Source organism: Pocillopora verrucosa, chromosome 6 (assembly GCF_036669915.1).
Source record: "Pocillopora verrucosa isolate sample1 chromosome 6, ASM3666991v2, whole genome shotgun sequence".
Lineage (NCBI taxonomy): Eukaryota > Metazoa > Cnidaria > Anthozoa > Scleractinia > Pocilloporidae > Pocillopora > Pocillopora verrucosa.
In genome coordinates this window covers 18,471,720-18,484,636 of record NC_089317.1, presented here as the reverse complement: position 1 = coordinate 18,484,636, position 12,917 = coordinate 18,471,720, and the positions used below count along the sequence as shown (strand labels likewise).

The window sequence follows — 12,917 nt, the reverse complement described above, 5'->3', positions numbered from 1 at the left end:
TAAGTAAATTTATCTCTTGATTAACAGCATTGTGGGTGGCAGTGCATTCCTGGATTCGTATTTCGCTCGCAGAGCGCTGCTTGACAGATTCGTCGATCTCAGCCTCCAGCCTACTAACCTTCTACTGTAAAGCCATGGTTTGGTGTTGGAAATCGAACTTTTCACGCTCACATGCGTTGAAAGAGGCTTGTAGCTCGGATAATCTTTCGTAAAACGACTGAACCTCAAGGTTTAATTTTTCGTTCTCTTCAGACGTCTGTCGGTTTTCGGCAGCCGCATCTCGGACTCTTTTCTGCGCGTCTAAAGTCTCCTCTCGCAGTTCTCTTTTCTCTTCTTCCGTTATCTCAATCTGTGCTTGGAGTTTGGTAACCTCACTGAGTAGAGATTCTGTCTTCAGCTCGTGCGCCATCACGGAGGCTCTCAAATTCTCGATAGTTTTATCTTTGTTGCCGGACTCCTTTAGCTTTAGATCTGCGTTTCTCTGAAACTCATCATAACGACTTTTTATTCTTGCAAGCTCTGCTTTTAATTTTGTGACCTTGGACCTCTCTTCCTCCAGCTCGGCTTTTAGGTTTGCCTTCTGTTTAGACTGACTTTCTCTTTGCCCTTCACACTTAAACATCTGACTTTTCATTGCTGCCATCTTCTCTTCTAACGCGTTGCAAACATCTTCAGTTTTCTGTAATAGAGACTTTGTCTCAGTAATTCGTCGTTCAGATAAAGTGAGCTCTTCCCGTAGTCCATCTTTCTCGCTAACTACTCCTTCGTAACTGGACTCCAGCTGACTAATTTTAATTGAAGATTCTTCAAGTTTAATACTAAGCCTTTCGTTATCATCTTGGGCCTGAGCATAACTAGGTCCCAACTGTGATACTTTTCTTCCTTGAGCAAATATTTCTGATTCTAGTTCCGAAACAGTATCGCGCAGTTTCGAATTCTCCATTTCAAGTTCTGTCATTCTCTCAAGAATCTTCCTATTAGTCTCTTCCGTAGTTGTAAGCTTACTTGACACAGCAAATAGCTGTCTCTGGAGATCATCTTTTTCAGTTTTTACTGATTGTAAACCAGTATCCAACTCGGTAACTTTTGACTGCGACAAGTTCAACTCTGTTTCAACACCTTTTTTTTGCGTGGCATGCAATTCCAAAGACATTCTCTGTTTCTTCATCTCCTCCTTTAAATCTTCCATCCTAGACACGAGATCTTTGTTGGCGACTTCAAGTTTTTCTACTTGGCGTTGTTTAGCTGAAAATTGTTCCTTAGCGTTGTCAGCTTGTTGTTGTATCTCGAGGAGTTTCTTCTGCAGTAGAGAGTGTGTATCTTTGTTTTGGCGTAGTTCATCGCGCGAATCACTTAGCTGTGCCTTGAAATTTTCTCTCTGTTTGGTTGCGCTTTGTAACTGCATCTCCAGTTTTGATACCTGAGTTAGGAATAAAAGGTTACGTCACTGCGAAAGCATACAGTATGCCCAGAATTATTGGACTGGAACTGCAAAAATGAACCGTACTATTTGAGGAGTTTCATAGTGCACTTTGCTAATTTTTTGGAAAAATTATTCAAGTGATTCCACTGAAATATTCCGTAAGCATATATTTTGATCATTTTCTTAAAAACAATTTCATAAAATATCCTTAATTGACATCCGAAATTACATCTGAGGTTCCCCGTAGTTCCTACTCTGCTAAGACAGGACATTCGTTTTTCTCTACGATTAATGTTGCAATTGGAATTAACGCGTCGTGGCAGAACGCAAGACAAAATACATTTTACTCGCCTTAATTTTGTAATTTTTACTGCAACTCATCAGTTCCCTCTGTGACCTCTCGTATTCTGCCTGAATATTGGCGAGTTTGTCTTGTATCTCCACTAAATCATTCTGAAAGTTTTCCTTCTCTTGCAGTAAACAGTTGTAACTCTCCTCCCAGTGGGCAGCTTCTTGTTTCGCAGCAAGGAGTTGTTCATTATCCTCCAGTGTGGATCTTTGGATAACTGCCGTTGACATGGACGCCATCTCTTGCTGCAGACTCGCAAACTCTTTCTCCAACTCCTCCTCCAACTCCTCCTTTTCCTTTTGTAAGACATTAGCGGTGTTCTTACACGAGGTCACCTCGTGCGCGAGATTCTCCTTCTCCCAGTCTCTCTCCGCAAGAGTGTGCTTAATCGTTACCAGTTCTTCTTGATATTTTTTGCATTCTGCTCGTGTCTGATTTAGTTTTTCATCTGAGGCACCCTTTGCCCTATCCATTTAAGCAAAATTAATTAAATTATTTAGGCAAAACAGACAAGGAAACATTAATCTATCTTTTCTGGGAATGTTCGGTAACGAAAACCTTTTGGGGAAGGGTTAATTGTTTTTTCGTTTCATTTCATTTGATAACAGCCTCACACGTTTTGGATATCGATGAATGTTTAGGTTTTAGAGGAAAGAAAAGATGATATTTTTGTAAGCCATTGTTTTCTCCTCGCAAGGTATTATATTTATTGCTGTAAATTTAAGAACAAATCTCCATCTATCGGAGAATATGCGCAACAGCTGAAATATAATTTAGAAATTGAAAAACAAATATCTATCGTGACTGATTTACAGAAGAAATTTCAACAGAATTGGGACAAAATACTTCATGCACAATAATTGCTATATAGTTCGCGGGCGGGCTCCAAATGTGACCCTGCTCACAGGCTATATTTTACTCTCCAAACGCTGATCTTAAGCCTTTGAAAATCAATTTTTGCTAAACGCCGTACTTTTGTTTGTTTTTTTTTTTCAAGCTCTTACTCTTATCTATCCCACCCACAATTTAGCCTTCTTGTCTTTCGTAACTGTTAATTTTTTGTGAATAAGGTTCTCTTTTTTTGTGGGTAAATGATGTGCCTCTAAATATGTGTGCATTATCACACTGTACGTAGTGTAAGTAGAACAATGTAAGTAGCATAAATATTAATTGTATCTTAAGAATACTCTAAGTAAGTAGAGTAACGCAATGTACGTAGTGTAACGCAATGTACGTAGTGTAACACAATGTACGTAGAAAGGCCCCTAAAGGGAACCTTAATGTAGTTAATGTAAGTATCATGTTGTAAAATTAAAAAAAAATTAATCAAATGAAGATACGCATTGTATGCCTATTTTTATACGCATTGCAGGCCTATTGACTTTCCCGCCAACTCATCTTCCCTTTGGAGTATGGTTTAAAAGCCTTTTGGTCGCTATTTTGAATTGAATTTTTGACATTGTCTTAAGGCCTATTTACACGGCACGACTTTGTCGCATGCGACAAGCTTACGACAGGCCTACGACATGACTTAAGAGTCGTAAGCGAGTTGTAGGTTTGATTTACACGAAACAATTCGTGTCGTAAGCCTGTCGTAAGCTTGTCGCATGCGACAAAGTCGTACCGTGTAAATAGGCCCTTAGAGGACCCTAGGATATTGGGTATTAAGATATTAGATATGGATGTTTCGACGTTAGTGGAGCATCACAGTCGGCACGTGCGTCGCATTCTAGACAGAAAATCCTGAACATTGGAAGCAGTGGTTTAGTGAATTGTTTATGAATCGATTTTGTTTAACAAAACCTAACCTAATCTAGCCTTGTTAATGGAAGCTTCTTGTAACCACGGGAAGTTTTAAAACTTTTTAAATTCGTGGAATAAAGTGTTTGTTTACTCTATCAATGGTTTGAGTTTTCGACGCCTTTGCTCAATCTGCTTGGTAAGATTGAGGGACACTCTACAACTTGCAGTGATGTGGTGTTCCTCATTTTTTGCATAGCATTTCGGCTGATATAATTCCGCATAGTGGTCTTGCGTTTATCTTTAATTCAGCGGTGTGCGTTGTTTGTGTTGTTAAGGCTACTGTCTACGACGTAATAAAATAATTTTATTTGTTGTGGTTTTTTTATTCAGTGAGACCCTCTTTCAATAATCATTGACCCTTGTCGTCCTTGTCTAAGCTTTAATTCAAATTACTTTGAGGCTAAATATCCATCATATGCTAAAGAGGAGTAGGGAAACAAGCGTTGCGAACTTGGTAAAAGAACTGAAAACGATATATCACTGCGTAAGCGCAGACTGACCAACACAACGGTAAATCGACTTTTTCCCGTGTGCAAGTATGTAATACATGGATGGCTTTGTAAAGAGAGTATTCAGTGTCTGTGTGTTAATCGGGCACGAGTATGGAAGTATTGCAATGTCGGTGTTTCGTGCGTCAAAATGCAGTGATGCAATGTTTTTAAATATTCTTGTTAATTTGTGGAATTCACTAAGATTCACTCTGGCCTTTAAATTACGAAATGTAGTAGCGTTCATGCAATTTCCTACACTTACACACGAGCTGTCAATGAATTGTGATATAGTCTCTCCGCACAATTTAAAATCTCTTGTCTGTTTTGGTATAACTTAAGTCTGGAGTAAGTAATCTTCGACAATAAACACGCCAATTTTGAATAAACAATAGAACGTGGCTAAAGTAAAGTTAAACCGATTTTAACTCTTTCGAAAACAAAGGAAGGTGAAGGTAGTTGACTTTAAGGCTTTCGAACTTGACTTGAGTTAATTCCTGCACTGCTCATTTTAGATCGTCTCGTCTTTGTGTACAAACTAAATACTATGCAAATTCATATTCGCTTGATGTCCATGGACAGGCTCAATTCCTTAATCGAGTGGATTCTTGCTCTCTGGGGACAAGGTTCTTCGAACATAAACACAAGTTAGACGGTATTGCATAATTACTGAAAACTTTTGCGTGTTTACTTGTGATTTTGAGAAATTTCCTTTGAGATAAAATGTACAAAAGAAACCTAGGGGTACTTTAGCTTGCTGACGGTTGAAGGCAAGACTAAGATTTACGAGCATCTATCGACGTAACGTGAAAACAACCATATCAAAAAATTTTAAACTTTGTTATTGGCGACTGAATACGGGAAACAAAACAGCCATTACAAAGATTATACGCGCTCAAACTGAAATTGGGCACGTCCCACTGAAGAATACACGGAAAAATGAAAACTTAGAGGAACAAATTATATTTTTGGAAGAATTCTTGTTAACTTTTGCCGTGGAGACGAACACAACTTATGCGACAGACTAAAAACCATTCTTTGATAACTAAAACCGCATGCTTTTCGTGATATAGAAAGACCAAGACATGCGTATATCAGACTGATAACAAAGGAGGCCGGCGGTCAATTCTTTAAGGAAAGTGTAAATTATGCCATACGTAAATCGAAGCCTTTGTTTTACCATTTTTTCACGATTTGACATTGTCGGGACTAAATAAAATAATTTCTTTAAAAAATAAAGCCATAATCCTAGAGGGTGAGCTGGAATTTTAGCTTTTGCAGAAAAGAAACCTGGATAAAAAAAAATTCAGACTTCGATGGGATTCGGACCCATGCCCCTAGATTCTAGTTGGGCACTACCAACTGAGCTAGGATGCAGGGAAAATTCTAGGGGCTTCTTCTCAACCTTAAGTCGGTGATAAGTGACCTCTCGACTTTTTAGCGTTGGTTTTTCGGCATCCTTTGGCGGTATTTATATAGAAAGAATTTCAAGTCCTCTGGGCAGACGGTCTCAGTTTAGCCATTGAGACCATCTATCGAACTTAAAACTATATTGCAGCATAGTACTTAGTTCTAGGTTGGAAAATTTTTCTTTCTTGAGTATCAAAGTTGTTTAATGACAACTTCTTGAAATTAAACAGGAAGTTTGGATTACAAATGTCTTCCAGGACATCTTTAGAACAAAATAGCAGTCAAAATCCATCTGCGCTGAAAACATAACATATTTTCCTGCGCAATTCTGTTCGGTGGTATTTTAAAAGTTACATCACTGAACAAAGTAATCAAATTAATTACATACTTAAACTTCTCACCTGTGCAGCATGCTCAGTTTTCACTATTTCCAGCTCGTGCTTGAAGGTCCTATAAGCAGCCTCCAAGTCACCAAACGTTTCCTTAGCTGAGGCCAGATGGTGTAATGTCGCATCCGCTGCATCCACAGACCTCTCGATCGAGCTCAAGAAGCTTGTCTCTTCCAAAGATTCTACGCGTGAAGAGCGAGACATCTATAAAAAAGTTGCAGTGTCTATGTGTGTCTCGTTCAGGTAGTGGCAAGCAACATAACGAACGGTTTTCTATTTACGTAACTCCACTGTTTGCTAAACAAGTTGGTTTCGTGCAGTCAAAATGTTTTAAAATCTCAGCTGATTAGTAGCGAAATATCTATATATTTAATTTTTTTGTTGTGGGACGCTAATTTGGCTTAACTGACAAAAAGCAATATTTCAATAGTCTCTCATAGCAACAGTTGTTTGTCAGTGACTTCAAAACGGCACGGTCCCAAAAGACTCGACGCGGCTGTCATTGTTCATTCACGATAGCTTGACGCTTTGCGCTTAATTTTTTCGTAATGAAGAGATTGAGTAAAGGAGACCAATTCCGTTTGGCGACGAATGTAAACAAAAACACAAACTCGTCAAACTACGCTGTGAAGAAAGTGGCTATTTGCTTTGTTGGAGCGTGGGAAATGAAAACAACATCTGAGTTCCCCACGAGGAATCAAACACCAAACCTCTGAATGGATTACGCGGTCCGATGCTCCCACTGAATTTCAAAGATCTCGTTCGTGGGCCAGTCCATACATTATCTTCATGTGAAGTGCCTGTATTAGTGAGTCACTGGTATTTCCAAGATCGATTCATAGCTGAAGAAAGAACTTGAACGGGCCTATAGTGGTTCATTTGCCTAAAGTTTACCTAGTTACGAAGTTACTTTTTCTCGTGAAATCCTGAGATTTTCAATTTGAAATAACAAAGGAAACAGCAACGTCTCTGAAGCTATCCCTTTGTTTCCGAAAGTTACTGGTTTTAAAACCTCTCCATTCTACTTCCCACTGTCATGAATGGGTTTCCTGTGCAAGTGAAAAGCGTCACAGTGTCACAGGCAGTAAATCTTTTATTTAGTATACTGTATGACGCGTCGCAGCGTGTGGTAGAATTTGCGCATTGCAGATGCGGTGCTTATTCGGAGTTGCGCGTATTCAAAATCATCAAAATCCGACAAACATTGGTTTGATGATTCGTTTGCTAAATACACCACTTTCGCCATAAACTGCAGATAGTGTTCTTTTGCTTTTTGTACTTTTGCTAAGGGAAGGACCAGACAACATTAAAATTTGGTGGAGTTAGATTGTGTGAGCAAAGCCAAAATTGGAAAGATTTCTAAATAGTTAGAGGTATGATGCGACTCAGAGTGAACCACCGAAAGTAATTTTGCGGTAGAAATGGCGAATTCTACATCACAAAATGTCGTAACCTACAATCCCAATCGCTCTCATCTTCTATCGTAGTTGAATAGTTGGCTTGCCTCTGCTTCCCATCCCCTCTCCCCCCTCTCGACGCCTTACCCCTACCTATAAAGACCTAACTCGCCCCAGTTGTCTCTGTACCATGCAGCTGAGCAAGACGAAAGAGCGCGAGGTGCGATGGGTAGGTTCGCCGTGCTTTCCTCTTTGATCTCCCCGGCTACGAGACATAGGCGGCGATTGGAGACAAAGCCTGTTGGCAAAATGCTTTACACACATACATAGGAACTGAAAGCAAATCTAACTGTTGGTTACTTTATCTCTCACAAAGCAAAGAGAAAAGGCAAGTTTGCGGTGTTACATTTAATCATTTGTTCCATAAAAAAGGTTCCCTCCAATCGACACATCTCCTAATAGAACTTCATGCTTACTGGACCTTAATGAAGATAATCTTTGGCTCTTTGTTAAAACCATGATTATTTTCATAAAGATTTTAGTTGTATGTCCAGTACATAACCCGCGACTGCGAGTAAGGGCATCGGGGAATAAGGTTGGTCACATACGATGGAGAAGCCTCTTATCAATCGCCTGATTGTGCAGAAACTATGGAAACTTGGGTCTAGTAATTGAGCGAGTTTCTTATTATGTATACTCCCATGTCAGTGAATAACAATTACATTTTATAAACCGTGTTTTGTGCTCACTGCAAAAGCTAAGAACTACAGTTTTACTATTATAGAAATATTTTATCTTCAAATATATTTCTTTTTTTCTCCGTAAATATGATAAAAATTCAATTTAATGCAAATTCAATGACAGGACGCGCAGGCTTTAAATACCAGAACAAAGACATTAGCCATAGCTATTATCTTCATTCAATTCTTCTTTTATTTTTCATAAGTAATAGACAGCTCAAAATGAATTTGTACACGTGTCGTGCATGGGTCTATATTTCGAAAAAGGTTTGCCTGCATTTGCGGCAACGACGCAAAAATAAAGGGCCTTTGTGTTTCCGATCGCTTAATGCAACTGTATATCAAATAAAGACAGATGGAAACGAAGCAATTGTAAAAAAATTAGCAGGGATATACAGTATACAAAATGAAATATTACGTAACGTAAGAGTGATAAAAGGAAACACGTCCCTAGAGAACAAGAATGTGCATGTTAACTTCGGTTTAGGAGATTAAAATTCCAGTGCCTGGATGCTTGAATGGTATTTCGTCAACATTTCGGATGTTCTTTAAATGCACTTTGAAGGCGAATGAAGTAATCTCAGAAACTGATAACAAAATTCAGAAATTGGTTACTTGTCTATTTAGGAGTTGAAGAGTGAAGCGAAGGCCGAGTCTGCAAATCTACAGCGAGGGATGTCAACCGCAGTTATCCAAAAAGATACAGCGAAGGAGATTGAGCAGCTCTTTGCTGCGAAACAAGAAACCGCCTACTGGGAGGAAAGTTATAACGGTTTACTGCTGGAACACGAGGTCTTTCAGAACAATTTCATGGAGTTACAAGACAAATTAGTCGGAATGCAGGAAGAGTATGAAAACTCACAGAAGGAACTTTTGAGTTGCAGCAAAAATTATAGCATCAAGGTGAGTTACATCAGTCTGTAGTCTATATCCACCATGTTCGATTATGTCAGGCAAGATGCTGCGTGCAGGATGGTATAGTATATTATGGGTTGGTGTGCATGACGTAAGGCGCACAGTACAATTCGCGGTAGCCTACATGAGGTAAAATGTATTGCGAGGCAAAGAGGCAGCTTTGTTGCTCTGGTCCTATCGTAAACAGAGCAGAGAGAAAAAAAATTTCCCCGATTTTGTTTCTTATTTCACGCAACTTTAAAATGAAACCTGAGAAAAATTAAGGACTTCAATAGGATTTGAGCTTTTGATTCGGCATTTCCGTTTCTTTACCTAACCAAGTGGTCTGAAGCCTACGAGTTTTCAAAAATACAATTGACCTGCCTCAGCGCTCAACGTCCTAGTTGGTTAAACCATCGATTCTCGAGGTCATGGATTTAATTCTTGTTGGAGTTCGAAATTTTCTCAGCAGACAGAAACATCACTTTAAGAAGCATTTGATCATTTCATCGAATTTCTACAGTCCATATGAATTAATTGATATCCATGATTACAGGTATGTAAATTGGAGATGCAGCTACAGAACGTAAGAAAGGAAAGAGAAAACCTTAAGACTCAGCTTAATGAATCACGCGACGAACTTCGCGAAGGCAAAGAACTGAACTCTTTGCTACAGAAGGAAGTTCTCAAGATACAGCACCAAGCAGATAGCCATAAAGAAGAACTTGTGAGCAAACAAACACAAGTGGAAAAGCTTGAAAATGCCAACAGAGACCTTGTGTCAAAAATTGCTGATCTGAATAGGCAGATTTCCCAACGGAGAATGGCCTTTGAATCGCGTGCAGAGAAAGGTACAGATGTTGAAACCGAGCTAAGTTGGTTTCAGTCAAAATTTAATGAGTTACTTGCAGTTTTGGAATCTTTGAAAGCGGAAGATTATGGCCATCAAAGAGACTATTTGGTTGCTCCCGTTAAAGAGCTTACCACAAAAGAGACTGATGAGGAGACGCTGGACAGAATCACGGAGCTGGAATTGGAAAATTCAAAATTGAGTGGCACCATTGCTGAACTACTATCAGAAATGTCTGCGCAAGAAGGAGAAGGATTGAACATGGAACCCATCTATGCTCAAGATGATATAGAACAGCTCACACAGAGGCTAGAAGAATCTTCGATACAAATTAGTCAATTAGAAAGCAGTTTCGAAGCAGCGATTTGCGAGGGAGATGATTTACGAGAAGAACTTTCATCATCTGAACGAAGAATGTCTCAGGCAAAAGATCTACTACAGAATGTTGAGGATGCCAATTATGAACTCGAAGAGAAGATGGCAAACATGCAAAGAAAAATTATCAATTACCAGCGAGATGCTGAGAGCGCATTGAGGCTGAACACAGACCTTAAAGCTGAGCTTGAAGAGGAAAGGTCAAAAGCCAAAAGGTTAAACACAGAGGTTACAAAGCTGAAACATCGTTTCGATGAACTTGAAAGAAATACGGACTTAAAACAGGGAGAGATCCGTGATAAAGATGAAATCATTAAGAATTTGACGGCATCATTGGCAGCGAACAAGTTGAGGACTGATTCTCTTCTGGGTGAGTTGAACAAGATTCAAGCCCAAATAGAAATCTCAGTGGAGGAAAAAATAGAAATGCAAGACGAACTTTTCGAAGCACAGAAGAGAATTCAAGATGCGGATACGCATACTCGACTGATTACCGAAGAGAACGGGGACCTAAGCCGTGAGGTACAGCGGTTTTATCAGAGATTATCTGAGCTTAAAGCTTCGTACAAAACTTGCGAGCACGAAAAGTTCGATTTTCAGCAACAGGCCATGGCTTTGCAGGAGAGGGTTAGTAAACTGGAGGCTGAGATAGACAAAACTATTAAGTTACCCTTCAACTTCAGCTTCATCTGGGGACACTAACTCTGGATTATGTTGCGACTTACGATGCAGCGAATCAAGAGATTGATTTACAAAAGAAGTGAATGAGAAAAGTTATAAGTTTTTGAAAAACGCTCTTCTGTTGCGTTGACGGAAAAAGTGAAATACTTGGCGGACTTTCACTTCACTTCCTGTTGGAAGACATGGAAGCGAAGTTGCATGATACAGAGCATCAGCGGGAGGAGTACAAAATGAAGGCCGACGGGCTGGAAGTTGAGATTGAGATGAGGGATAAAGCTCTGGAGGAAGCACAACGTGAAGTGGATGACTACAGGGATAAACTCAAAGCGGCAAAAAAAGAGATTGAGGCCTTGCGCAGTCAACTAAAGGAAGCTAATGTCAGCCTAAAAGCCGCCAATGACGAAAAGAGGATACTTGAAGGTAGGATCAGTGATCTCCAAGCAATCATAGAGCAGTTGAGGAAAGAGCTCTCAGCTAAGAGCTCTGCAGTTGTTCCTAAATCTGGAGTTTGTTTGGATTTGAAATCATTCAATTTACCGTGCTTTCTCACTTTAGGCTGATCTCCAAAGTTTTCGTGAGAAGGAACAAGAACATGTCATTGATAATACTTAAGTTAACAATGCAGCATTTCAAATAGTGCTTTTCAGATGTTTCCATGAGATGCGAATTACAATGACAGTAATCTATCGGCCTTTGAATAAATTCAGCAAAAAAGTAGCTTTGAAAGTCATTAATCGAACTAAGTTAATACGACCTTCAAAACTGAAGGCATCTAAGGCATTGTTACCCGGTAGAAGTGTAGTTTTTGTGCTATCTTTAATAAAATAAAGTTTCATGTTTTTTAATTTGAAATAATGTGTGGCAAGAAGTTGATTATGCAAAGCAAGGCAAGGAGATAATTACCAACATCTGCAAGTCATCACCACTGTGGGGAGACTGAAAGTAATTTCTGTTAACCCTATAACCCCTAAGGGTGCCTAGAATCTAATTTCTCCTGCCAATATCACCCCTGAATCACACATTACTAGAATATAGGAAATAGTCATCAAACAAAAAAGTTCTTGGCTGTTAAACAAATTCTCCTTGTCAGCACCATAAGGAAATGTGTAGAGAACAGTATGGAGAATATGCATACTGATGTTAGGGTGTAAAGTGTAAAAAACAACTTTCTGTGAATAACTAGAAATGGCACAGGAAATAGGCCCTGTTTCCTCTGCAGATACCTGATTTTTACCAGATTTTCCTGTCAAATCCAAAACAACACCTAGAACAACACCTAGATCAAATTTGTAATTCTCATTACTCCTTAAATATCAGTTGGACATGTTTGGAGCAGTGATCTGGGTTTCAAAATGAAATAAAAACACTTAAAAAAAAAAGGACAAAAATAAACCAAAAATAAATAGCCACCTTTCATCTTGCCCTCTTATGACCCACAGTGTGACCATAGAGAATGTTCCAATAGTAAATCTAACATTTAAAAATTTATAGAGGTACATCAATAAGATGTTGCTCTGGTATTTCTTTCCTCTTCAAAATTACAACTAGTTTCAACTAATCAGGATTTTAACATGGACTCTGAATGTTCAGGTGTAATACATCTTACAGAAGGAATCATCCAGGGGGAGATGACATGATCTCTAAATGAAAGATCTTGCCTAAAGGGCGGTCTAATTCCTTAACCTTCCCATGCTTGGTGGTTCTATGAGGAGTTGAATTCACCTTTAAGAAGATGATTATTGCAAACAACCGCAAAAACATTGATGTGAAAGTGAGTTTGCCCAGACTCAGACTTAAAAACACTTTTTCTTTCAGGACTGAAGGCACTGTTTACAGACACTTTCTGGTTCTTTTGATTCAGAACCCTGCCTGAACAACTCAAAGAAATTGTAACACCTCTTTTAGTGTGCTAAGGCAATTAGCTTTAATCCTTTAACTCCCATGAGTGACCAAGACAGAATTTCTCCTTACAATATCAATACAATATCTACCAGATAAGTCATAAGAATAAAGAAAAATATCAATTTGGGGATAATAAGTTGATCCAATACTAAATTCTCTGAACTAACATCATAAGAATTGTATGGTTGACAGTAAGAAGAATTACAAATTTGATCT

General features: G+C 38.9%; 2 protein-coding genes across 2 annotated transcripts; one reads left to right on the top strand and one right to left on the bottom strand.

The window, feature by feature from the left end:
* Positions 1–121: 121 nt before the first annotated feature.
* LOC131797573 (uncharacterized) lies at positions 122–2,245 on the bottom strand. The gene is made up of 2 exons (XM_059115205.2): positions 1,775–2,245; positions 122–1,420 (listed from the first exon to the last, which is right to left on the bottom strand). The coding sequence occupies exons 1-2, from the start codon at positions 2,243–2,245 to the stop codon at positions 122–124; spliced, it is 1,770 nt and encodes a 589-aa protein (XP_058971188.2).
* A 5,933-nt stretch (positions 2,246–8,178) lies between these two features.
* Positions 8,179–11,648, top strand: LOC131797556 (myosin-10-like). The gene is made up of 2 exons (XM_059115187.2): positions 8,179–8,902; positions 9,450–11,648. The coding sequence occupies exons 1-2, from the start codon at positions 8,675–8,677 to the stop codon at positions 10,818–10,820; spliced, it is 1,599 nt and encodes a 532-aa protein (XP_058971170.2). The 5' UTR covers positions 8,179–8,674; the 3' UTR covers positions 10,821–11,648.
* The last annotated feature ends 1,269 nt before the right edge of the window (positions 11,649–12,917 follow it).